Source organism: Phyllostomus discolor, chromosome 5 (assembly GCF_004126475.2).
Source record: "Phyllostomus discolor isolate MPI-MPIP mPhyDis1 chromosome 5, mPhyDis1.pri.v3, whole genome shotgun sequence".
Lineage (NCBI taxonomy): Eukaryota > Metazoa > Chordata > Mammalia > Chiroptera > Phyllostomidae > Phyllostomus > Phyllostomus discolor.
Window position 1 is genome coordinate 174202770 of NC_040907.2, and position 26583 is coordinate 174229352.

General features: G+C 63.9%; 1 protein-coding gene across 1 annotated transcript; it reads right to left on the reverse strand.

Moving 5' to 3' along the window:
• Positions 1–45: 45 nt before the first annotated feature.
• On the reverse strand, positions 46–20599 carry TCERG1L (transcription elongation regulator 1 like). The gene is made up of 5 exons (XM_036027535.1): positions 20127–20599; positions 17940–18086; positions 16985–17165; positions 730–918; positions 46–176 (listed from the first exon to the last, which is right to left on the reverse strand). The coding sequence occupies exons 1-5, from the start codon at positions 20427–20429 to the stop codon at positions 46–48; spliced, it is 951 nt and encodes a 316-aa protein (XP_035883428.1). The 5' UTR covers positions 20430–20599.
• Positions 20600–26583: the final 5984 nt, after the last annotated feature.

Sequence of the window (26583 nt, forward strand, 5' to 3'; positions counted from 1 at the left end):
AGGGGACCGAACACGTGTTCACAGCTTGGACACAGGACTCGCTGGTTACAGTCCACAGACACCGGTGGGCAGCGGCAAACACGTGGACCGTGGAGGTGCCACGATCCGGGGCCCAGGGCCCTCCTGAGCCGCAGCACTCCAGCTCTGTCCAGGACGACCGCCTGCCCCGTGCCGCCCTGGGGGCCGTCAGAGGGCCCACCCACAGTGCTAGGACTGGGTCACCCCCGCGGCCATCTGCCCTCTGCGACCACAGGCTCCAGCGGGCTCCCACGGGGGCCCCGCCCAGCTGAGGGCCCCAGCGGACGGGCCCAGGTGGGCGTCTTAGCGATTTCTCCCCGACACCCGTGGCCCACGTTTCCGTCTCGTGTTGGCTGAGACCACCCTCTGTCTCCCCGCACGCTGCCTGTGCTTGCCCCGCCCCCGCGGGAAGGAGCCTCGGACTTCTCGGCCGCCCTGCTGCGCCCCACCCCAACTAACACGTCAGTGAGGGGGTGTCGCTTCTCCAGCGGGGACCGTGGACTTCGCTGTCTGGCAGGACACGCCCCGTGGACTCGACGAGACCCTGTGTGTGGGCTGAGGCCATGCACACCGGGGGTCCCTCCCGCCCCCGTGCCACACCGCCCCCCAGAGCCGGCCCGGCCCGGCACCTGCGGCCGGCTGGTCCCTCCTCACTCCCCACACGGTGGGTCTGGGGCCAGCTCAGGCTCTGAGAGTCGCGCTCTCGCTTACCGGAGAAGGGGGCAGTCCGCAGGGGTATTCTGATGGGCGCCAGCGTCAGGAAGTGGCAGGGGTGCTCGTGGGAGGGGGACGGGCCCCCACGTCCCTCGGGGTCCCCGGAGACCATGGCTGCGGCAGCGGCGGCGGCGATGGCGATGGCAGGGCTGGTGCCGACGGGCTTAAGGCTGTTGTGGCAACCTCCTGCGGAAGAGGGACATGAGGGTCAGCATGGGGCCACCCGGGGCCACGGGAGAGGATGATGCCATTTCGCTTGTGACACGTGAGCTCAGGGAGCAGGCGGGAGCAAGGAGCGAGCCCCCTTTCTGGGACTCGCAGACCACGGGCTGCTCTCCCGGCAGTAAGGGTGGGGAGTTTTCCCGACATCGGGGGTGCACAGAGCACACGCCCCGTGTGGGGGTCAGCGAGTCCCAGCGCCGACCGCCACCCGGTCCTTAAAGACACAGGCCTGGGCTGTAGGGCGCATGTGCACCCTACGGAGTACGGACGATGGGGAGAGTGTGCGGGGGCTGGGGGCAGGGGCTGCCAAGGCCCAGGGACAAGGCCATGAGGGAGGGGACCGGGGGAGGGGCTGTGCTCCGGCGGACAGGGCCCCAGAGCCGTGGCTGCCACCTGGCCGGCCACCACAGTGGGGAGCCCCAGCCCTGGCTCAGCGCCTGGCGAGGGCCCAGGCCCCGCACACAGACTCCAGCTGGGACTTCAGGCGTTCGTTATTAGAGGAATCTGGAAGTCTGCCCGTGTCTCTGCTTCTTCTGTGAAACTTTAAAGAAACGGAATCCTCAGTCCCTGAAATAACGGTTTCTAAGACATATTTGGTAGGTGCCAGCTTATGTTGAGGGTGGAAATCTCGTTTGCCCAGCTGTGGAAAACAATTTGGAAACATTTTTAACTCGTAACACAGTTCACAACTTCTAACGTGGCATTTCCCTTCCCGAGACTCCTCTGCCTGCCCCAGGCCCTTGGGGCGGTTTGCAGAGAGAAACCAGGATCCCTGGCAGAAGGCACACGGTCGCTCACAGGGGCGGTGTCCACTCAGCAAGACCCCGGCAGCCGGTCCCTCCGCGTTGGGAGGGACGTCCAGGGCCCGGGACGGCTCCCGGCAGGCGTGGCGAACAAGCCGACCACGAACCCACCTCTCCGCCCACGCTGCGTGTCCACTCGGCCGGCAGCACCGCTCCCTCTGGTCGGCTCGAGGCCACGCACGCTTCGCTCGCAGGGACACAGCGCAGCTCACGGAAGGCCACCCTCGGGACCACGCCCACCGGTGGGGTCACGCGGGCCACACTCCCCTCGCTGGGCCGCTGTGTGTGAGGCCGGTGCGCCGTGGAGACGACTAAAGTCGGGGGGAGGGGCCTGGGAAGCGGCAGGTGGGCTTCAGCACCCAGCGGGGGGTCGTCGTCAGGGAGCCCCTGTTGTGAGCTGTCACAACATCAACCCGTCCCGTGTCATCAAACGGCCTCCCCAGGCCCCACGGGGGGTCGGAGCCCAGGATCCCAGGCCAGGGGCCAGCCGCACGGATCTGCCGCCTTCCCCCAGCCAGCCCCACCAAGATCCGTGGCATTTATTATAAACACCACGACCTACACAACTGGGCACAAGGAAAAGTTAACTTCCACATTCCTCGCCCCAGAGCGGATGTCCCGGGTCAAAAAGCGAGGCTGTTTGGGCGTGTGTGTGCCAACCAGGGCAGCATGTGTGCAAACGCCAGCACCTGGCAACGCCCCGTGCAAACACGTCTGTTCCACCTGGCTTCGCTCCCTCCGCACTGTCTGCCCGGGTGTCACTGCCCTGGGGGTGTCCTCGAGGGGCCCCACCCACTCACACGCCCGCCTCAGCCAGGTCTGCAGGTGCGGCCCCGGAGGGGTCAGAGTTCCCCAGCCCGAGCCCTCGGGGAGCGCTGCCCGGGGAACCCCTTCAACACACGTCACCCCCGTTCCAAGCGGGGGTCTGCTGGTGACTGAGACACTTCCCAGAGAAACGGCTGCGAAGGCGGAGGCTGCTGTGTGAGGGGAAGCATGGGGACAGCGTTGTCCCCTCCCCACGTGACGGTCCCGCTGTCAGGAGTGACGTGTCAACCGAAGGAGGGTCAGGAAGTGCGCGTGTCTGCCGGTCAGAGAAAGACACACAGGGGAGGGGAGGGGAGTTTTCAACTCTGGGCTCGTTTGGTTGTAAATACAAATGCACCATCTCCGGCGTGCGCACGGAATCGACGGGAAGCCGATAACCAATGCTCACGGGTGTTTTCGTGGCCGGTGGGTGCGCTGGTCGGAGGCCCCGAGTGCCGGCCCCGGAACCGAGCGCCTGGGGAGGGGGCGGAGCCTCCAGCCCACGGAGAGCACATGGGAGCTCCCACGCGTGTGCACGCTGTCAGGGGCTGCGTGCACGCCAGGGGCGGGTGCTGAGGACCTCCCGAGCTGGGCGTGCACGGATACGCTGGGGTCCGGTGTCTTCCCGCTGATCTCTCCCCTGCCCTCCCCCGCCCCCCAGTCAGGCATGCACCCAGGGCCTCTGCACGCTCGACGGCACACACCTGGGAGGGAGAGGCGATGCTGGGAGGTGCTGACGCAGACGGCTGGACGCCGCAGGGACGAGCCGTCCGCAGAGCGGGAGGCCGCCTGGGACACCGGCTGCTTCCCGGGAGGGCCCCTCGGCTGACCCTCGGACGGGTGCGGGTGCTCTGCGAGCCCTGCTGCCTGATAAATGATTACTATCACACCCGTCCCTGAGGGCCGCGAGAATCCCTGAGTTCAGTAACTAACAGAGAGATAAGATAGGTCCAGCCAAAAAGAAAAAAAAACTGCTAAGCCAGCTCCGAGATAAGCCAGAGATGCTATCCCACAAGGGTTACTTATAAAAATCAATGGTTTGAGCAAAACAGTAATTAACCATGCGCTTGCCTTGGAGGGGGCCGCCGGCCACTGCCACAGCCCTGCGCCCCCTCGCTGACCTTTATGGTGGCTGACCATCGCCGTCCACCTCCCGCGACCGCCCCACCTGCCCAGAGCTGCCTGCCTGCGCCTTCCACCCCGAGGCGTGGGCGTGCACGGAGGCGTGGGCGGGTTCAGGGAGGTTCACAGACCTGCAGGGAGGCCGTGACGAGGGTGGCGCCAGCGCTCTGCTGGCAGGTGGGCCCTCCCGTCGGGGGCGCCTGGGGCCCCCAGAGAGTCTGGGAGGCTCTCTGCTTGGCACCTGTCCAAGGCCCTGCCAGCGGCTGGCGGGCCGACTTGTGTAACCTCCACCAGCCCAGCAACAGGGTGGGAGGGGCGGGGGGCAGAGAAGGGCGGGAAGGGGCTTCTGTCGCCCGCCGTGCTCACGGGCACCCTGGTGGTGACGGACGCCGGACGCCCTCCTACCACGGGAACCCAGGCAGAGCCCCATTTCTTTCCTCCGGATCCAACAGACAGGAAGAAAGACAGGGAGACAGGGGCTGGTGGCCACAGGGACTGGGACAGTGGGACACTCAGAGGCCTAGAACCTTCTAGCAGGAGGCCGACACAAAGCAAGTTCCAGAGCACCACTCACGAGTCCCCACTCCAGGTTCCCGCTCAGGGTGCCGCTTGGTGGCTGGGGGCTCTGCCCGTCCCCACACCCTCTGCCCCGGGCATGCCCCGGGGGACAGCCCAGAGGGTCCCTGCTGCGCTGTGCAGAGGACAAGCCGAGCTGGGGGGACCCCCGCCCCGCCCAGGTCCCCGTGCTGAGCCCAGGGACGCGGTGGCCCTGGGGGGAGTCACCCCACACTAAGGTGAGGTCGCAGCACAGATGAAAGACTTGACGTTGGCATCTGGGTCCTCACACGGGACAGGACTCCGGGGAGGACTCCGGGGTCCCCGTGCCTGAGGTTGCCATGGGGAGGGGAGGACCCCGGAGCCCCGGGTCTGCCGAGGAGGGTGGGGGGGCCAACGACGGGGCGGCCAGAGGGGCTCCTGCTGCGGTGGAGACCCTGCCCGACGCACGCTCGCCCCGCCGGGCCACAGATTCAGAACCACAGACCGTGGCTGCCTCGCCGTGTCCCCTGAGCCAGCGGCTGGGGCTCCGGTGGAAGCCACTGTGTGGCCGACGTGTCCCCCGGACGGAAGCCGTCTCCGCAGGAGCAGCGGTGCCCAGGACAGGCACGGGGGACGAGGAAGCCAGCGTGCTTGGCCGGCCCTTTCAGGAGACTCGTGAGGGGTCCTCGCGTCTCAGGGACTGCCCGACGCGGGTCCCCACACTCGAGTTTGAATGTTGCTGGACGAGGCGACCCCAGTCCTCGCCTACTGCTCCGGGCGTCTGCGCTTCCGGCTGATTCCGGGAGGAGATGCCGCGTCCTGGTCTCCTTGGTTTCCCGGGAGCTGGGCTCCCCTCAACATGACGGGCTCCAGGAGCCCCCTGGGTTGTCGTCTCGGCCGCTGGACACATACACACATATACCGGCCTGGCTCCGCCTCCCAGCCCGGTCTGTGCACTGTGTCCGCTCACGGAGGAAGGCGGCCCTCAGCCCATCCCCCGCTGGCTGTGACGCATCCCGGGTGGGGGTGGGGGCGGGCCGACCCACTCAGGGCGGTCCGCCGTGGGACGCCCCCTGTCTGGCCGGGTGGGCACTGCCACCTCGGCTGGAGCCCGAAGCCCCAGGGTTCAGCCTGCAAAGACGGAGTGCAGGACGCCGCCCGGCGCTGTGGTGAAGCCGCCCCTTGCCGAGAGGCGGCGCGTGGTGGGAGCCGCCGCCAGGCATCGCCGCCCGTGCAGAAGGGGTGGCCCGACGCCGTCACCTCCCGGTCAGCGTCACGGGCGGACCAGGGCTCCAGCAGCGGTGACAGACACTCCCGTTTTCAACGGCATGAGGAGGAGAGAAGCACCTGCCTGCTCTTTAGGGCTCTTTCCTGACTATAAAAGTGACGCACGCTCATTAAAAAGGAAAGTGGAAGCTACCCTAGAGTCGGAAACGAAAGCACCCCTCACCCCGGCAGCCAGGAAGGACCACGGCAGCGGCAGCACCTCGGGGTGGGGGGGCGGGTGTCCTCCCGTCTGCCCCCAGGGCGCCTCGTGGGCGTGAGGGGTGCCCGGTGCTCAGAGACTGTGGACCGTTCCGTCCAGACGGGGAGCCGCTGCCTTTACCAGCTCACTGAAGTGAAACAAGAGCACGTGCTTTGGCCTGAAGAATCGTCCCAATGTGACTTCCCGAACAGTCAGACCGTCCGTGTGTAAGGGCGAGGTGTCACCCCTCACCTGACCGGGCATCCCCTCGGGGCCGTGGGTGGCCGCGTGTGACCGACAGCAGACGGAGCACCACCGAGCGAAACCGTATTCACACTTCGAAGGGCCCCAAGGCCGACGGCATGCCCGTCACACACTCCCTCCAGCAGGCGTGCAAGCACACACACGCCCTGCCCCCGCCTGCAAACAGTGGGCGGGGCCGAGGCTTCTGAAAGGCCATGCTAATGCAACAGGAGATCGTTACGTCTGCTGCTGCTGCATTTCCCGAACTCCTTGTGAGCAAACCTCCTTCCGCGCAGCAATCGTAATTACAAATAACGCACAGTTTCCTGTGAGTCGTCTGTTTATGTGTGTTTTATTACGGTATTAGAATGTTGCCCTCCATAACAATTCTTTTAAAACTTATTACATTAAACCCTACGGAGATGACTGCATCAGTACCTCATTTTAAAAACTGGTGTGACTTTAGAGTAAGTCCGATCCCTCTCGTGAATTGTTTAAGGCACATATTTACTTGTCTCAGGTACAGATGCCATGACCAGCACTCATAAGTGATGTCCTTGCTTATCCGGGAAGTCATGCACACGGCACTGTGCTACGCCCATACGTTAGTCTGAAAAGAATTGAACCTCACGGAGCTCCATCTTCCTATCCCGGCCCATCGCGCGTGTCTCCAGCTGCGAGATAATTCAGCAGGCTCTCAGCGACCTTGTTCAACGTCCAAGCACAGGCGACGGTGGTGCCCCATCTCCCGGTGCTGGTGGTCTCGGCCGGGGACTCGATCGCGGCCCGTGCCCCGGGCTGCAGCGTCTGAGCGGCTGTTGATACGCAGGAAACACGCTGTCTTCTGAACATCCGTATTCCATCACCCACTGTGCCAAACTGGCCCCTAAATCCTGAGAGTTGCTAAGCTGAATGCCACAACTTTGGAAAATACAAAAGGTATACCCATCACGTGGCATTTCCTTCTGTGTTTCCTGTCTTGTTGCGTGGGCTCAAACTCCCAGCACGCCGTCCGAGTGAAGGATACGCAGCAGGTGGTGGCTGTGAGACAGCCTGGACGTGGCAGACGTGGCGGCCACGTCTCAGCACCACGGTGGGGGGGGGCCACCTGCCTGCAGTCAGTGTCACATCGGCCTGCAGTCCGAGGAAAGGATGCCTGTTTTCTTGTGAAACCCACCTATCCCTGTCGGTGCCTTTCTTGTCTTTACACCATCTCTGCCGCCACGAAATGCACGCCCGCCGCTGAATCCCGGCCGGTGTCACTGTCACCTCGCAGTCCCACGGGCGTGTCTGTCTCCGTGAGGTCCCTCGTGTGTCACTGTCATCGTGCAGTCCCTCCGGGGTTACTTGTCACCACTACGTTTCCAGCAACACCGGCAGGGTTGTTAGAGCTCCCTTCACGGGTGAAATCTGACCACGTCATTGACTCATTTTGATTTTTCCTGTTTTTTTAAACATCAGGAATGCGGGTAAACGGCTTCGCAAGGGTCCTCCTTGGAGTGGGGAGACTCTACCAGTGACGCCCGAGGAGGGCCAGGGTGTGGGGGGGACGCAGGCAGGGGGCCGGGGAGGACGGGGCGGCACACGCAGGCCCAAGCAGAACGGCCGGAGACGACGGGTTCAGGTTACGCCGGTGCCCGCCTCCATCCAAGGGGAACAGCTCACCCCCCGCAGAAAACAGCTCGTCTCGTTACAACGTAAAAACTCACGAGTGTGGGGCAGAGGTGTTTCTCCGAGCACTGCATTTCGTCCTGACCCTGGGTGAGGAGAGCATTCTTCCTCGATCTCGTTCATTGTTGAGTTTAATTAAGTCTGAACGTCTGCCCCCGTTTGGACCCCGCTCCCTCGAGTCCTCCTTGGCTGCCTCTCTCCCCCGACGCCTGGGCGTGTGCGTGGACCCACACCACCCACCCACTCTCGCCGCGGTCCGCACCGCCACCCTCCGAGCCCCCAGGGACTCGCTCCCCGGCGCAGCTGCCCACGCCTGCCCACGCCTCGCCTGCGGCTCTCTCGTGGGAGCGTCTGTGGCCGCGAGGTGCCGCGTCGGTTGGTTCCTGTCCGTCTCTCACCGTCCAGGCTGCTGGGCATGACCTGGCGGTCCATCTCCACGCTCGGCTTCACTGCACCGCGGCCAGTGAGAGCCCCTCAGTCGCTCTGTCATTTTTTGGACGTGTGCTTCACGGCATTATTTTTACCCTTTTTCCTTCCATCGTCCTTGTGGACACGTCCCACAGTCACGTGACAGAGGACCGTGCCAGGAGCCCCACGCCCGCGCCCGCCACCCGCCACCACCACCCACTGGAGACCCGGCGCCCCAGCGCGTCCGGTCACCGCCCTCGCACGCCCAGCCCCACGCTGGACTCGCGTGTGCTGGGACACGCCTCCACCACATCCTCCTGAGCCTCAGCGGCTGTCGCGGCAGCACCGGGTTGTGCTAAAAAGCAGCCTCAGCGCGGGACTCCCGTCGCACCTGCAGTAGCGGGATTCCCGGGGTGTGTCCTCCGCCAGGCAGTGGGAGCCCGGGATTCCCCAGTCCTCTTCCAGGTTCTCCCTTCCAACTGGAGCCGCACAACATCCACACGCCCCCCTGGGCGTGGCTCTCGGGTCTCTCTTTAGGGTGCTTTTGGGTGAAATTTACACCCAGGGAAATTTCCTCTTTGGGGGTGTCCAGCTCTCCGAGTTTCTCCATGCGCCGACACTCACATCACCACCAGGATCCGGCAGCTGTCCACCCCCAACCCTCCCCCTCCTTCCCCGTCCCCAGGACGCCCCCGGCCCCAGCCCCGGAAGCCCCAGAGCTGTGTGTGGTCTCAGGTCGAGAACAGGCAGCCCAAGGACAGGGGTGTCTGTCCCGGGTCATCCCACCAACCTCCACGCTGTCGGGACACAGCCGCTCGCTGCGTGTGCCCCGGTCCGCTCCGTGTTTGCACGTGCCCACTCTGGCCAACCCCTCGCCAGGCACCAGGCACTTAGGTCGTCCGGGTGTTGCTGCTCACAGTGGAGCCACTGCCGACACCTGGGCACAGGCGTTTGGGCAGACGCATCTGTTCTCCTTGGGGAAGCACCTGGGGCGTAGGGCGGGGTGCGCCTGGAAGGAGAGACGCCACACTGACCCCGCAGTCACTGGGACACGTGGCCTTCCCGCCAGCCAGCTCTGGGAGCGTCTCGGCTCCCCTGCACTCGCCGACGGCAGACAGTCCCGAGCGTGATTCCGTGTTCTCCCCGCCACCCTCTCTCTCTGCGGGCGCCGTGTCTGCCACGTCCTCTGCCCACTTCCGGCGGGCTGTTTTCTAATTTTTGACGCGTGAGGGTCTTTGTACACTCTGGGCATCAATTCTTTATTAAATACATGGTTTGCAAACATTTCCCTTTCGTATGGGGCGTTTCTTTTCGTTTCATTAAAAGTGCTTTCCAAGAACAACAGTATTTAATGTCGACCAAGTCTAATTTGTGGACGTGTTTTCTTTTCCGGTTCCTGACTTTGCTGTCGTGTCTGAGAAATCTTTGCCTGATTCGAGATCCCGAGTTCTCCTTTCACGTCTCCTTCCAGAGGCCCCAGCATTTTTTATCCCATAACCACATCTGTAGTCTATCTTGAGTCGACTTTTGCGTAGGACACAAGGTGGCGGGCAAGATTTGTTTGCTTCAAAGGCAAGGGCTGGACTGTTTCCGGACCGTTGACTTACGGGAAGGAAGCGCCCTCAGGCCTTCGTCCAAAACCGACTGAGCACGTGCGTGCGCGTCTGTGTCTGGGGGGTCTGCTGTGATTTCTGTCGATCGTTGTTCTTGCGCTGCCGCCGCTTCCACAAAACCCTGTGTTCTTGTAGCTTCGTCGTGAGCGTTCAGATCCGTTATTAATGAGCCCTCCACACGGGGTTTCTTTTCCAGGCCGGTGGGCCCTGTACTCCCTGTGGCTTTCCACACCGGGGACAGGGCCAGCCGGGTGACGCTGGGGTTCCTTCCATTCAGGATCAGCTGGGAGGTGCGGGCCACGCCCAGCGCCGCGGCCTCTCTCCGCCCACCGGCACGCAGAGCTGTCTGTCTGCCGACGTCTGATTTCCCCAGCGGACGTTTCCCGGTTCTCCGGGCGCATGTATCTTGTTAGCCTCGTCTGTAAGCAGGTCGTGTTTCCGGTGCGCCACGGCACCGCGGCTGTGCACTTGCATTGCCGGCGGCTCACCGGAGCTGCCCGGACACGCGGCAGGAGGTCCCCCCGGGGGGGGGGGGGCCCCCCCCGGCCCCCAGCCCCGCCCCCAGGCCCCTCCCCCTCGCTGCGCGCACCTGCCGGAACCAGCGGCGGTCTCTGCGGCCCCACCTTCCCTGCGCAGTTTCATGTCTTCCTCCCCAGTCTGTGTGCTCTTTGCGCCCCCCCTCCCCCACCCCACCCCACCCCGCTGCAGGGGCTGGGCCTTCCCGCACGCGTCCACGCGGACGCCAAGAGCGCCAACGCCCGCCGAGTCCTCCGCCTCGGAGACCAGCCGAGTCCCCAGGGCGCAGCTCCTCCGCAGACGCCCCCCTCCTGTCTGAGGCTGCCCCCCTTGATCCCGAGTGGAATTAGAGGTTGGCTTGTTCTTTCAGAGACCTGACCGGACTCGGGGCTTCACAGATGTATTTATTCTCTGCATCTATTGAAATGATCATGTGGCTTTCCTTCTTTGTTGTTTCGACAACGTGAGTGACACATTTTCTAAAGCTGAGCCGGCATCGCGTTCCCAGAAAAGGCCCCGCCTGGCCACGGTGTGCTCGGAATTCGGCACATGACTAATCTGGGGTTGGGGATTTTTGCGTTTATGTCTGTGAAGTATTATCCGTCTGCAATTGTCTTTTTGTGTAACGCCTCTCGGGCTCTCGTGTCTGAGGGGTGCTGTTGCAAAAAAATAACTCGGGGAAACGTCACTCCTGCTTCCATGTCCTGCCGACAGCTGCCTCGCCGTGGTGTGGGCCCCTCCATGGGTGGCCGGGAGAGGCGTGGGGAAGCCACCGGGGCTGGGCGCGCGCCCCGTTGGAAGGGGTGGACCGAGGACCCCAGGCGTTCAGCACACAGGGCGCTGGGCCTGCTTCCCGTGTCTTCCCGCGTGAGCACGGAGGCTGGGGACCCACCGAGCGCTGGCGTCGCCCAGGCCATGCACTCCGCTGCCCCACGGCTGCTGACACGGCTTTCCTCCCGCGTGTCCCGTGCCACCATGCTCCACAGCGGAGCCTTCCTCTCCTTCAGGGCGTCCATCGCCTGTGGTGCCTTTTTTCCCCCTTATTCTCCGTAGCCAGGGCGGTTTCGGCTGCGCTGGTCATTCTTTTAAAAAGAAACAACAACAACAAAAGCTTGTGGTTTCATTGACTTTTCTTATATTTTTCTAGTTTCGGGTTCTCTGGTTTCCACTCTTGCCTTCGCTGTTTCCTGCCTTCAGCTTCCCACCGGTTAATTACTCCTCCTTTGCTAGTTTCTTAAGGTGGATGCGTAGATGCTTGAGGTTTGAGGACTTTCTTGGTTTTTGTTCCATTCTTTGGCGAGAACACTGGAGACCTGGTGTCTTGGCAGCGTCGGGGCAGACAACCACGTGCTGAGATGAGCCCCAGAGAGAAGCCCTCTCCTGACCGCAGGCCTGGGCCTCGGACCCGCGTCTGCCCACGTCCCCTCCCCCGGCCCCGGCGACCACGCTGCTGTCCGCCCTGCTGGATCCCACACGCAAGTGAGGTCGCACGGCACGTGTCCTTCTGCGCCCGGCTCATCTCATTCCGTGTGGCGCCCTCAGGGCCCGCCCGCGCTGTCGCCAGTGGCAGGGTTCCTGGCTGTCTCGGGGCCGGAGGACACTCGGCTGTGTCATATGCACTGTGTCTCCCTGCCCGTTCACTCCCGGGGGGCACCAGGGGGGTCCCCGTGTCCCGGCCTCGCGACCGATGCCGCAGTGAACGTGGAGATGCAGCCAGCTTCCCGGTGCCCTGTTTTCACCTCCCCCCGATACGAGCTCGGCAGAGGCATCGCTGGGTCACAGGGCCGTCCCATGCCGCTCTCCTCGACGATGGGACCGATCCCCACCCCGGCCACAGTGCACCGGCTCCCTCTGCTCCGCGTCCTCGCCAGCCCCCCCTCCCCCAGAACACCCGTCTCCTCGGCCACGCCCGTTCCGGCAGGTGCGAGGCGACGTCTCCCCTCGGGGCGGGCCTGCGTCTCCGTGACGACGGGTGATGCTGAGCGCCTTCTCACGCACCTGGCGGCCCTCTGCGTGTCTCCACAGACACTCACAGAAATGCCCGTGACGCTTCTCTGCCCATTTCTCAGTCGGATCTTTCTCTTCGCTTGTTTGGGGGTTTGTTATTGAGCTGTACATGCTCTTTGTACATTGTGGGTACCAACCCCTTATTGGATGCACGGTTTACAAACATTCTCTCCTGTCCCACAGGTCGCCTGCCACGGACTTGATTGCTTCCGTTCCCGTGCAAACGCCTTTTAACAGACGTGACCCCACGTGTCGGTTCGCTCTGTGTTTTGAGTCACGTCTGGAGAACTGTTGCCAAGGCCAGTGTCAGGGAGACTCTCCTTCCTGTTTTGTTTCAGCGATTTGATGACCTCAGGTCCTGTGTCCAAGTCTCTCGTCCACTTCGGGTTCAGTGTCGTAAGCGGGGAAGACGGGTCTGACGTCATCCCCCGCCCCCCGCGCTGGCTCTCCAGTTTTCCCGGCCCCTCTCCCCACAGAGACCGCCCCCTCGTCAGACAGCCCCGGCTGTGCAGGCCGCAGCTGGCTGCTGGGCCGCCTCCCCGCTCTGCTCCCGGGGCCTGCGCGTCTGTGTCTAGGCCGGCGCCACGCTGTTTCGATTGCGATGGCTTTGTCATATAGTTTGAATCAGGGCGGCACGACGCCTCTGGCTTTGTTATTTCTCGGACTGCTGTGGCCATTCGGGATCATTTACGGTTCCAGAATATTTCAGGGTTCTTTTCTCCGTTTCTGTGAAAAACGCCACTGAAATTGGATAGGGATTGCATCGACTCTACAGACGGCTTTGGGCAGTGTGACTGTTTCAACAGTGTCCATTCTTCTGGCCCATGAGCACGGGCATCTTCCCCCTGCTCTCGGCTCCTTCCATTTCTTTTGTCAACGTCTTGTAGTTGACATTGTATCAGTCTCTTCCTTCCTTGGTTTAGTGTACTCCTAAGTGTTTTCACTGTTCTTGATGCTACTGTAAACGGGTTTGTTCTTTATTTCTTCCTCAGGTATTTTGTTGTTACTATATAGAAACTCAGCTAATTTCTGGATGCTGGTTTTATAATCTTGCAACTTTGTTGAATTTGTCGGTTAATTCCAACAATGTTTGGCGGGAGTCTCTAGGATTTCCTACATATAACATCATATCACCTGCAAATACTTTCCTCCCTCCTTTCTGATGTGATCTCCTGACCGTTTCGCCTGGGATCCCCACTGTCATGCTGAACAGGGGTGGCGAGGGTTCCTGTTCCCGATCTTAGAGAAAAAGCCGACACCACACACCACCGAGTGTGCGTCACCTGTGGCCTGTATGATGAGGTGTGCGTGTTTCTTTCCTACTGAGTTTGTTGGGGGCGTCTTTTTAAATTGTGAAAGGATGTTCCCCCTGAGAGAGGGGCCCGTGCCTTGGGAAGCCTCGTGGTTCGGGTGTGGGGTCCAGCAGATCCTCCCTGGCCCTTGCCCGGGTGTCCTTGAGGGACCTGGGCTCTCCATCCCCCTCGAGGGCCTGAAGCAGCCCCATTGGGGTCTCCCCCACCTTCGGCTCCTCGGCCCCCCTGGAGATGGGCACACAGAGGTCGGCTGGGAAACCAAGTCCTGGAGGCCGACGGGCCCCACCCACGATGGTCAGCCCTCCATGGACACCCAACGGCCGAGGTGAGGACGCGTGGACTCTTCCCGGTCAGTCTTTCTGCACAAGCACAACACTGGCTACGACACTGGGAGGGAGGTCTCACGAGTCTCGGAACCTCGGTGCCTGGAGGGACGGCTCCGCAGAGTCCCGGCAGGGCCCCGGGGGGGCGCCAGAGGTTCTGTCTGCGTGTTGAGTCCCACGGGGACCACAGGGACCTCAGTGTCCAGGGCACGTCGTGTGGGTCGACCATGGCTCAGAGTTAACAGACTGGTCGGGGTCCTGGGAGACCCAAGACAGCCTCGCAGCTCTCCCGGGCTCCCAGCAGGCCCCGTCTCCCCGGAGCACTTACGCTGGACGTGGACGAAGGGACTTAAGCGCTGACGTGATTGAAAGGGGACATCTCAGCGAGTGTCAAGGTATGAGTCAGTCACTTTGAGAAAGTGCCGCCCAGGTAACCACTTCCCCTCACAGGGAGTCTCGGGAGACTCCGGCCCTGGAGCTCACCGACTGCTACCTGGAGACTCCTTTACTGGAAAGGACAGCGAATAAAAGACATTCTCCGGTCTCGCTGGAAGGGAGCTTATCGGGCGCCTAACCGTGAATGGACACCTGCCCTCCTCCCTGACACGTGCCCCCCCCATAGCAGACACCCGAGACTCCCTGCCGGGGAGTGAGACGCTGCCAGCCCTGGAGGCACCAGCAAGGCCTGTCCGCCTGCCACCTGCCGCTGGACACGGGAGACAACGGGCTGTCTGTCTTCACCCGCCCGCCAGCGACCGCAGTCCTCCTAACAGCCCTCCTCCTTCTGTGAGTTTTTCTGCGGAACCCGGCTGTTCGCGATCACTGAACGTGCGTCAAAGAGCTGTTAACACTCCCTGTCGTGGCCGGCAAAAACGTCGAGCCAGACGCCACACGCAGAAAACGGGAGGCCGAAGGAGCAACTCTCGCCGTGAGAGTTCACAGGACGGAGGAGACCAGAGCGATGCCTTCCGCTCGCCTGCCCTTCCCTTGGGGGGCACTCGGCCGCTCACCCCCTGGGCTCAGCGTTGCCGGTCCCCAGCTGTGCGCCGTGTCTGCAGCAGGGCATGGACACTGAGGCTTCCCAGAGCTGAGCCCTCCCGGCCCCGGGAGACCGGCCTATCCGAACGAAAGGCGGGTGGTCGTGGGTGTGTTCCTGAGGTTGATTGAGAGGGGACCTGGGAACCGCCTGAAGCTACACCGGGAGCAACCACGTGGGGTGGTCCCGCCACAAACTCCTAACGGGGCCGGTCACAGCGCGCAGTCACACCCATAGCTTCTCGTCTCTCTGACTGGCTGTGTTGGGGCGGAAGGGGTTAATCAAACCCTGTGGGTGCCAGTGTCCGACTCAGGGGCACTCATCCGACCCCGCATCCTGTGCTCACCACCGAGGTCAGGTCTCTTTCCATCACCGCCCGCCCGCCCCGCCCCTCTGCCCTCTCCTCCGGCGAGGGGCTCTGAGCCGGCCCTGGGTGCTGCACGGGTGCGTCCAGGTTCACCCACCTTCCAGAGGAGGAAAGACAACCCCTCCCGGAAGGGGCGGCCACCCTCCAGAGAACCAGTAATCTCATTAACTATCTTGTAATCCGATCTCCCCCTCCCCGCCCCCGCCGCGTCCTCCAATCTCCTTAGGTTCCCTCCTTAATTTCAAATGCATAAAAGAAACTGCGAAACCATTATCCTCTGGAGCCTCCGCGATCCTGCTTCCTGGCAACCAGCGCCAGTTTGGCTCAAATCAACTCTCATTAAAAACCCTCTGCAGGTTCGGACGCTCCTCGCGTCGACGGCTTCTTCAGCTAAATAGATATTTAGCGTGTTCATGGGGTGAGTTTTCTGAGAAGAGGATTAAGGTGCCCTTCATCCTGCGAAACGTCTACACGATATTCAAGGGCGAGCCGAGAGGCAGGAAGCTCACTCGAAGAATTTGTCTAAACAGTTGGACTAATCTCTGTGTGTTCCAACCAGATGCCTCGTTATTTTGCCAACAGGTACTGACAGCGCATTGGGACTCTGGAATGTCGTCCGTACATCCACGCGAAGAACCATTCACAGCTGCGGCGCCCTCGGGTGACGCCGGCCCGCCACCCGCCTCGCGCCGCGGCTACAGGAAAGAGGGGACGCGGCCCTCTTGGCCCAGGACCTTTACACAGGCGCGTGCGGGTGGAGCGCACGCACAGGTTAGTAACCCCGTGATGCCCGATGACGGGGACAGATGCCAGTTCCAGCCGAGAAGCGTCGAGGCTCGTAAAAAAAAAAAAAAAAGACAGCGGAACCGTTCTTCCGACTTGCGGCCGCGCAGGGCGCACCGCACAGTAGGGTGCGTCAGGTGCGCGCACGCAGGAGCAGAGAGCCGTCTCCTCGGCCACGGGCGCGCACGTCACCTCCGCGGGGGCGCGCCCTGGTTCCCGAAATCTAGAGACACACGCGAGACCCGCGGGCGGGTAGGGAACCGCAGGAAGCTGACGGGATTCTGCAGCCGTAAAAACCCCCACGGTGGAGGGTGCTGCGGGGCGACTGTGGCGGCGGCTACATTCGCTTCTATGGCACGATCGTCTGTGAAGGCGACTTTGAAAACCGATTTAAAGATTCACAGGGTGGATTTACCCTCCTGGTGCCCTGCGGGTTCATCACCCAACCTCTCATCTGGGGGTTATCTCACAGGAGTTGACTCCCAGACAGACCAGCTTTCGGGTCACCAGGCCCCCGAGACAGAACCAAACCCCTCTCCCACACGAGTGTGCTATTACAGACCACAGCCAGGACCACCCTCAGCGTGAAGGCAAAATCCACCCAAGCCCCACGCATCCCGCAGACCAGGAGCTTTGACACTTGCGCCTCATCCCCGCTTCCCACCAGATCAAGTTTAAGTGAGTTTCCAAAGTGTTTCGTGCCCCCAGTGAGAGCCACCAGCAGCAGATCTAGTCCGCCCCGGAAAGCAAAGCACCGAAAATACGCTCTGGGCCAATCCCTCAGCCTAAAACACATCATCGTAAAACACACCCACACCCCAAAAACACAGCGGAGAAGTTACCCCAAACTCAAGTCCTGTATCAAAAGGAATCACGCCCGTGATAAGAAATATATTACCGAAAGAGTTTTTAAAAAACTGTTTCATTGAAGGGACGGACCCAGTTTCCGCAGCTAAAACAAACTTGTGGCCAAAACAAAAAGGAGGAGAAAGCACGTGTTCGCCGCTCTGGGCGCCTACCTGGCAGGGGCGCCGGCGCCAACACCACGGCGGGCAGCGGCCGGCGGGCAGGGGCCGGCCCGGACGGAGGCAGGGCCCCGGGGCTGGCCAGGAAGGGGGGCTTCTCATACACGTGGAACAGGCGTGCGTCCTCGGGGCAGACCCACGCTGAGTCCAGAGCCAAGGCGGTGTCCACCGAGACCTGTCCGCAAAGGGGGCAAGGAGAGCAGTTCAGGCCACACGCCCGGGGCAGGCCGAGAGCGTCTGAGCGTGTCTGTCCTGTCCCCCATCGACCGACCGTCGGGGAGTCTGGAGGTGGGGGCTCTACGAAGGCGTCGGTCCGTCTCCACCCTGAAGACCCAGTCACAGTCCCCGTCTGGTCGGAGCTGTCTGCCCGGGCGGCTTCGAGGCTGACTCGGCCCCGGAGCCCGATTCTGGGCTGAAGAGGCACCCGGGGAGTTGTGTGTGTGTGTGTGTGCAGACACGGCGCCCCCTAATTTCTTTGTTTGGTTTTCAATGAAACAAAGTGTGGTCCGTACGTCTGAACTCACAATCCAAAATAAACCATCAGAAACTGATGGACGCTGCAAGCAGTCACAGCAAGAAAAGCTCGCTGTTCAAACTCCTGTTGGAATTACAGAATAATGGGTGAGGCTGCCATTTGATCAACTGGTGCAGATGGAATCTGAAACCAATTGAAACTGAAAACTGTAAAAACTAGATTTGGATTCGCAATGGAAAAAATGCATATTGCTCTATGGGGTCCAAACGTTTTGCGCTGAAACAGCCCCGGCCCCACCATCTGCTGGTGTTTTGGAGCAGACAGACCTCGTTCCGAAAAGACCCCTCTCCACCCCTAGATGGTCAGCGCGGTGCGGCCAGCAAGCAGAAACACACGGTCTCCCGTTGGTATGGAGATGCCCAGCGACTGAGTGACGCCCGCCCCTTCGCCCGATGGAGCCGCCTGCGTCCTTACCTTACAACTGGGCATCCGTTTGTGTGGCCAGCTTTTCCCGACGGCGGGCGGCAGCGCAGCCGGGCAGGCGTGCGGGAAGAGGGGCACCAGCTCCGAGGCGGAGGCGGGGGACAGTCCCACGGACAGAGTGGGGCCGCCGAAGAGCCACTGGAACACGAGAAGGGAGAAGGGGTGCTCGTTAGCCCGGACCGTTCACCTCCACCTCCCGCCAGAAGACGCTGGGATGGTGCTTTTTTACACAAAAGGAACTGGAAAATATATGTATTTGACTATGAGAAAAGTTCCCTTTTTTCCCAGTCAAAAAAAAACCCCCACAACATTTTCACAAATTTTAAAAATGTATGTTTTCCCATCAGCACCACGACCACGCACGGCCCACACCGCATCCTTCAAGGCTGAGAAGGAACTTCTGAGCCCAAACCCAGGAGAGCGAGGGGAGAAGCGGGCTTCTGCCCCGACGGGGTGAGGGGCCCTGAGGGAGGGGGGATGCTGGGCACCCCCCCGTGACTCTCAGCTGGCGGAGAGCGCGTGCCGGGCCGGCCCCTCCATTACAGCCCCTGGTGTGCACCGAGCTCGTCATTGTAAAGACAAACAGGAACCGCGTTTTCAGGACACAGCGGCTGAGGGGTCAGGACATAGAGTTGCCCTGAGCTCCCCGTGCACATGGACCCCAAGGCACAGACAGTGCAGGTGGGCTCCTCTCTGGAGCCCCCCCCCCCCAGCACAAGGTGAGAGAGCAGGTGCCGCGGCAGCCAGGCCCTCCGGGAAGCCGTCTCCCTGATTAAAATAATCGGGTCTCCATCAGGCAGCGACTAATGAAATCATCGCTCAATCAGGTGCAAGGCTTCAACATCTATTTCTCGTCGAACCGCGTAAGAGCATTTGTGCAACTCTCCTGTCACGCGAAAATGTCCTTTTGGCTCTAAATATGGTCCCCGAACAGAAAACACATGGCACAAAAATACTTAAAAGATGAATAGGGTTTTCCAATTTTTCCCTTTTAAATTACACAGGAAAAAAAGGGGGGCTGGGGGGCAGCGTTCTCCACCGGAGGGAAAACTGCAGCTCCCGGGCCTCGCACGCCCCTAGTGGCGGCGCTCGGCACAGCGGCAGCCCCTGGCACAGGCTGAACGAGCTGCCAGCGTCGATTCAGTAAAAGCCGATACGAACTGCATCACACGCGGAGACACGGAGACGCGTCTCCAGGACCGCCTGGGCGAGCGAGCCCAGGGTCTGGAGGCCAGGGGAGGAGTTCGCCGTCTTTCAGAAGAGCTCGGAGGGCAGCATCGGGACACAGTGGGCTCGGCGGCGCACGCACTCCCGCACACCGCGCCTCTAACCGAGACTCTCCCCGGGATGAAACGCGCGCCATCCCCCGGTTAAACGCATCTGCATAGTTCGAGAGCAAACAATGGATCTCGCCAGAGCCAGCCGGCCTCGCGCGGGCGCACCACCAACCGAAGGTACAGCCACTTTTCCTCCCTGCTCCAGGTCTCCAGGGCCCGAGCGCCCCGAAGTGCAGCGGGGCAGCAGCGGGCTAAGGGGGTGGGCTCCGGCGGGCCTGGGGGGGGGAGGGGCGGCGGGGCGCGGGGCGGGGGCAGTTTACCACCGGCAACATTTCTCAGGATGAAAGGCAGGATTTCCCTGCCGGCTTCCATCGGTCTGAATTCTCTTAAGCGTTGTCCTGAGTCTATTCCACATGAAAAAAAAAAAAAAAAAACCCAACCAGATCAGAATCAGAAATAGCTATTGATTCCCAGCTCGCTTTTCAAGTCTGGCGAAGACTGTAAAAGTATTAACTTCTCTGCGATAAGTCGCCACGGTGCGCCGCGGCCGCGGTCGGCTCCGGCGGGCGACTCCAGCCCCGCGCTCTGGACAGCGACCCCGGCCCGGGCACGAGTCGGCCCCCCGCGGGGCCCCGGGGTGCGAGCCTCTACAAGGCTTGGCTGAGAGACCCAGAAAGATCCCGGGAAAACTGCCTGGAGGCAGGACGGGACGGCGGAGCATGAACTTCGCCGCCGGAGCCCGGCTGCCTTTGCTGCGTCCTGGGGTTTGGGGAGCCAGGACGCCGGGGACGGGGCGGCGCGAGCCCCGCGGCCAGGGCAGCCGGGACCGGCGAGGGCCGCACCCAGGAGCAGAGGGGACGCGGGACGCGGAGCCCCGGGGCCGGGGACAGGGGCACGTTACCTGCCCGTGGAGCAGGCGGAGGCGGTGCGCAGCGGCGGCGGCGTGGTCTGGCGCAGAGGGCAGCGGCAGCAGCGGCAGCAGCGGCTCGCCGGGCGCCTGCCAGCCGGGCGGCCCCCGGAGCAGCGGGGCGGCGGGGGGCTGGGCTATAGCTAGTAGCAAGGGCTGGGGCGCGACCCCGGCGCCCAGACGGAGCAGCCCGGCCGAGCCCGGGACCATCCAGACCCAGGGCGGAGGCGGCGGGTCTGCATTCATCGGCCACAGGAGAGGCTGCCGCCGCCGCTGGAGCCCGGCGCTCACCAGCATCCTGCATCCCCGCGCGGGCGGCGGCGGCAGCGGCGGCGGCGGCGGCGGGGGCGCGGGGGCGGCGGGCTCCGAAGCGAACTCACTTGGTTCCGCGGCGGCCGCTCGCTCCGCCCCTGCCCCGCGCCGGGAGCCCCTCCTCCCGCCTGCCGCCCTCCCCTCCCGGAGAGGCCGCTGCGCCGCCGCCCCCGCCGAGCTCGGCCGGGCCCGCCTGCGCCCGGGACCTCGGCCCAGGCCCCGCCCGCCTGCGCCCCCACCCCCCACCCCCGCTCCTGGCCCCGCCCGCCCGTCCGCACCCTCCCCGGGGCTGCGCGCCCGCGCCTGCGGGGCCCCGGGGCGGGCGGGTGCGCGAGGAGCTGAGGGCGCGCTTGGCCGGGATCCCGCGGATCGCGCCCCGGGACTCTCGGGCGGCCGCTGGAGGCCGCCGACCCTGGCGGACGGTGCGCACGGCGCGGCGCGGGAGGCACACTCGGTAGCCCGGGAGCCAGAATCCACGCGCGGCGGCGAGCGGAGGCCCAGGTGGCCGTGCACGAGCCGGGCACGTCCTGCCGCCGGGCGGGGCTGGGGGCGCCGCCGGGACCGCGCTAGGTCCTCTCTTGGCGGGGCTGGACTCCGGTCAAGGGCGCAGGGCCCCCGAGGGGACGCTGGTTGCAGACCCCGACGCTAGGCGGCGCTGTTGGCCGCTGGGGACGGGGAGCCCTCTCTCGGGAAGACCCGCCACACACTTTCCTAAGCCCCCAAGGGGCCCTCTTTCCCGCGGCGCCTACCCCACGCCCCACGAGCTCCGGTGCAGCGCACCATACAGGTCTCCTCCGAGCCTCTGCGTGGGACGTCCCAACTGCCCCGTGGAAGAGCCCCTGAACTGGTCCCGAGGTCCCGCAAGCGCAGCCCTGTGCTCCCCTTTACCCGCCGCGCGCCCCCTACGCGGCGCACCACCGGCTGCCTGGGGCCGAGGACCGACCCTTCCTCCGAGGACCCTCGGCCCAGAGCCTGGCTCAGCGAGCAGCCACCGCCAGGCGGCGCGCGCCCCGGCCGCTCCCACGACCTCCCTCCTGCCACAGACCCGCGTCCCTGGGACGACCGGGCTCCTCCTAGGGATCCCCTGCCCGCAACGGCAGCGCGAAGGCCGAGGCCAGCTGTGGGCACTGCGTGCTGGGGGGCGGGACGGAGGTTCCTCTGTGCTAGAGGAGACTCCAGGTCGCTCGGTGAGGAGCAGCCAGCCTGCAGCGCGAGCCCAGTGCGTCTCTGGAGGGTTTGACGAAGGGGCCTCCGGCCGCTCCAGGCCATGGTGCCGTCGCGAGGCTCGCGTTCCAGAGCTTGTAGGAAAAGCTCGCCCGGACCCACCTGCACCCACAGACACACCTGGGGCTCGCCAAAACCGGGGCTCCATCACCTCTGGACTGGCCCGCACCACCCTCCCGAGACCAAGCAAGACAGTTGAGCGCTTTCAATTGGCTTCCAGGGCTGTTTCCGCACACCCCCCCTAATCTGCCCGACTCCCTCCTGCTCCGGCAGCGCTGCTCCCCGAGCTGGGCATATGCTAATTTGCATAGCTGGCATCTCCATATTTTCTCCACGCAAACCATTTTTTCAATTAGCAAACTCCTCTCTCTCTGACGCACAAGTCCTGGCAAGACCTTGTTTTTCTCACCTAAAATCAAACAGCTCCCCAGACGTGGGGCTTGTTACTATTCAGCTCGAGCTTCTGTTCACGTGCCTCTGTCCGTGGGTGCCCGCAAACATGGCGGTGCCTCCCCCTGATTGTCACAGCCAGGCTGCGGGGCCAGGCCGGCCACCTTGAGGCGGGTGACACAGGCCCCCAAGAGGGCCCTACGTGGGTACGGGCTGTGACCCTTCTCCATCGTTTGGAAGCTGGGCCTGGCGACCCGTCGTGGCGGAGCCGGGCACCCACGCTGCTCTCTGCAAAAACTAGGGGCCGTGCCCACTCACCCGATGCCCCCAGAAAGGCGGGCTTCGGCCACCCTCTGCTGGCGCCTCCGCGGGCACAGGGGCGTCTCTCCCCGCCCCAGGCAGCACTGTCCTCAGGTGGTTCTGCTGGAGTCAGCCTCTGTCCGCTGCTGACACTGGGTCCCTCCCTGGCCCCCTGCGTCCCGAGGCCAAGACACCTTGGGCCACTGCTGGATTCTGAGCGGAAGCTGGAAATCGCTGTCCACGCAAAGACCCTCAGAGCACCGGCCGCCCTGGGTCCACTCAACACAGTGCTCGGGGCCCTTTGCCGCACCCTGGGGAGGCCTGCACTGCAGGGGCACAGCCAGGACACCACGGGTGCAAGACGGCTCCCATGGGTAACTCACAGGCACGATGGGGCACCTGGGACGAGGGCTCCCCATACCCACACACCCCCTCGACCCAGGACCAGCCCTGCTCCCCACGGACAGGGGACACGCACCCCAGTGGGGGTTTCGGTGACTCTCAGCACAGGGAACTGTGCCCTCCCTGACCACAGGAACCGGGGCAGGGCCCGGCGGTGGGCAGGGCTCCGTGCCAGGCGGGCCTGCCGCTGGCCTGCAGGTCTACGGACCCGTCAGCGCCCCGAGGGGCCAGACCTGGGCTGGGCCCGTGGCTGGCATCACATAAACTCAGGCCCTTTGTCCACCTATAAAACACCCCAGGTTAGGACGGGGCCGGGCTGGGCTGGGAACCAGGCTCCAACCCCCTCTTCCCTCCCGGGACACCCGGTAAGAAACCAAAGGCCAAGGGGACGGACGGCAGAGCCCCCGCTCTATCGGAGCCCCCCACCCGGAGCCCCCCACGGCTCAGGCCCCCACCCCGCATGCAAGGACAGGACAGAGCTGCTGAATGACCATGTCGTGTCCGAGAGGGCTTTGCGGGTGCTGCCCAGACAAGGGGGGTGGGGACGGGGGTCCGGCCACACGGAGGCCCCGAACGTGTCCCCCCGGAGGGGCCCCTCCCCCGAGGTCCACACGGCAGCAGCCTGGGAGCCGGGCCTGGAGAGTGGCAGTGAAGAGACCAATGTCCCCGTGAGGCTCACAGGCTGGGAGGTGGCCACCCCGACTACGAGGCCCTGGGAGCCTCGGGCCTGTCTGTCCGGAGCTCCGGGTCCCCGGGGAGAGGCGGGGGCAGGGGCTGGCCCTGAGTCCGCTCTGCATCCCCCTCCCCGATCCTGCTCGAGGGCCCAGAAGCCCTGGGAGGAAGGAGGTCGGGCCGGGAGGAGCTGGGCCCTGGGACTGGCTTCCTGCCGTGGGGTGTCCACCGGCCCACCGCCGAGCACAGCCCCCCCCACAGCCTCTCCTGTCTTGAGGCCGCCTGGCCGCTCCAGCGGCGGGGGAGGGGACGGGCCTCTCACCCGATCAGGCCGTGATTCACGGGGCCCTCGCCACCAGGAGGGGGGAGGGGGGCCGCTCGGGGCATCCTCGGAAGCCAGACGATGTACCTGCCTGTTCTCGGCACATGCTCCCGGTGGCGTGATTGATCTGCGGGTGGGCGACGTGGGACGGCCTGCACATTCTCCAGCGCCCGGCCCGGCCGCTGGGGTCAGCCGCTGCCTCTGCCAGCCCGGAGACACCCGGCCCCTGTTCGGACACAAACGCTAGGACTTGCGTATGGTTCCACTTTGTTTTTTAAAAAAGATTCTGTTTGTTTCTTTTTAGAGAGGCAGTAAAGGAGGAGAAAGAGAGAGACAGAAAACATCGGTGTGTGGTTGCTCCTCGCACGCCCTCTACTGGGGACCTGGCCCGCAACCCAGGCAGGTGTCCTGACCGGGAATTGAACCCATGACCCTTTGGTTCGCAGGTTGGCGCTCAAACCACTGAGCCACAGCAGCCAGGGCCTTTGGCTTCACTTTATTCCGTCCACGTGTGTCCATGTGAAGCCCCTGGATGAAGCCACAGTGTCAGCCGGCTCCTGCCGCCCCAGACAAAGCGCCCTTCCCGGGGGCGTGACTACAGGGGAGGGGAGGGAGTCGCCCTTGTTCGAGACTGGACACGTGTAACCACAAACCCGCCACCGGGCCGTCAGTCAGGGGCAGTGGCCGGTCCAAGCTGGGGAAGAGCGTCCGTGACCAATGGGGCTAGAAGGCACCATCTCGCTGTGACAAAGGGAATAGGAGGTTGGGGGCGGCCCCGTGAGCCCCCCCGCCCAGCGGCTGGGGCCCTGGCAGTGGGCCCTGAGGGCACCCGGTTCCCTCCCGGCTCCTCAGCCTCCTCTGGGTGCCGGCTACACTTCGCAGGTTCCAACCAGGTTCAAATTGGCACCAGCTGCGGAGGGCGGGGCTGACCTCATGCTGCAGCAGCTGGGGCGACGGTGGAGAAGCGCCCGTCCGGGGGAGAGGCCGGTGAGGCGGCGGCAGATCTGGCGCAGCATCAGGGAGGCTGACCACCCACCCCAGGGCAGGTCCCGGCGGCCTCCCCGGCGGAGCTGCCCGATGGCGGTCCCCACGCAGGCTGCGGGGCGATGTGACCGTCCACACCTGGGTGGGCCAGCCAGCGGAGCTCAGGGCACCGAGGACAGGGCCGGAGCGGGTCCCGGTCCAGAGCCACCTGCTGAGCGCTCGGACCGGGTGGACGTCCAGCCGGGGCCTCCGCCTGACCAGCCCTTTCCTCCTCCCCGGGGGGCCTGCCCAACCAGCCCACCTCCCGCGGCGACAGCTCCGACCTCGGCCATCCTGGTCCTCCCCATCCAAAGTCTCTGCTCGTGATTATACATGATTTTATAGGGAAAAAAACAAGGCAAGGACTAACCAAGCACCGTTGATTGTCTTTTAATATTTCTCACCTTGATAAAATATTCTCAGAGCACGAAAAACAACGGAATTTATTAGAAGATCGTCTGTGTCTTCCTCCCTGAACAGTTAGCTACACAATTCCGCGGGCTCAGCAACCCTCCCACTTAACCTCTCCCCCGACCCCCGGCTCATGAATAAACACGCTGAGACACACCGTCTTCCGGCCCCGTCTCCGGGGCACCTGGCGTCTGCCCCTTTCTGAGTTCGGAGTTGGACAGGCCAGCAGTCTTCATTACTTACGGGGCTCCACGGTGAAACGGGGCTGCTGACGTGGGGCTGGGGGCTCTGGGGGTGTGGTTGTTGAGGGGACACTGGCAGAGGGACAGCCGGGCCCTGCCGGGGAGAAGTCCGGCACTGTGAGCTCCTGGGCTGCCCAAGACCGGCCGGGGGTCGGGGGGGGGGGGGGGGGGGCGAGGTGACTCGGCACAGTGGCGGGCTCTGCCTCCACGAGGCCCACGTCAGAAGGCCCACACGTGGTGGGGGGAGGGGGCAGGCACCCCCTGGCCTGACCTCTGAGCCTTGTGGGAGGGGTCACCAGATTACGTCCCTTCCAGGTGTCTTCCTGGCCAAGGTCCTGACATGACTGGGCCTGAAGCACCTGCAAGCGACAGAAGTTTGGCCAAACCAGTGGGTGCCGCACGCAGTGGGGGGGGGACATCTCGGAGCTCGATCCGGCCCTGCTCCAGATGTCCTGCCGCCTCCTGGGCCCGTCTCCCCAAAAGGAAGCCAGCGGAGAGACACACTGATGCGTCGGCAGGGAGCCCAGGGCTGGGGGCCGGGCCGCCCCTGAGGTCGATGGGGTTCTCACGGCCAGTGTTGGCCTCGCTTCTCTGCTCAGCGGCCTGCCCGTGGCCCCACAGCTGTGTCCCTCTGGCTGGAGCCACGCCTGGGGCCTCGTAGCTCCGCGGAAGAGCATCCGGTGTCCTGGCCCCCCCCCCCCGGCTGCCACACCAGAATAGCACAGATGGGGGTGCACACACACACTCGCCACCATTACTGCCCGGAGCACCGCGGGCCAGCGAGCCCAGGATCCAGGGCCAGGCGGGCGGTGGCGAGAAGCACTCCCGGTCCCAGGCAGCCGGCCGCCGTCTCGCTGTGTCCTCCTCAGGTGGCCGACAGCAGAGGGAGCGCCAGCTCTCTGGGACCCTCAGAAGGACACCAGTGCAGCCCCCCTGACCTCATCAGACCCTGAGCGCCTCCAAGGGCCTCGCCTCCACACGCCACCCCAAGGTGGGGGGAGGGGGCTGGCGTCCACAAGGGAATGGGGTGAGGGTGGGGGGCAAACACGGACACCCCGACAGGCGCACACGCGGAGTTTCCTGGCGCCGTCCCGAAACGCGCCACACGCAGTGTGCCAGGCGCCCGAGGGGCCTGCGCGGCCAGAGCCCCCCG

Bases quoted from the DNA above. Each gene is read 5' to 3' on its own strand.
- TCERG1L (XM_036027535.1), bottom strand. From the start codon at position 20,429: ATGCTGGTGAGCGCCGGGCTCCAGCGGCGGCGGCAGCCTCTCCTGTGG. The intron at 17,166-17,939 runs GTAAGGACGCAG...CTTTGCGGACAG, and splicing joins AACGGATGCCCAGTTGTAAG to GTCTCGGTGGACACCGCCTT. The intron at 919-16,984 runs GTAGGCGCCCAG...CCTCTTCCGCAG, and splicing joins GGCGCCGGCGCCCCTGCCAG to GAGGTTGCCACAACAGCCTT.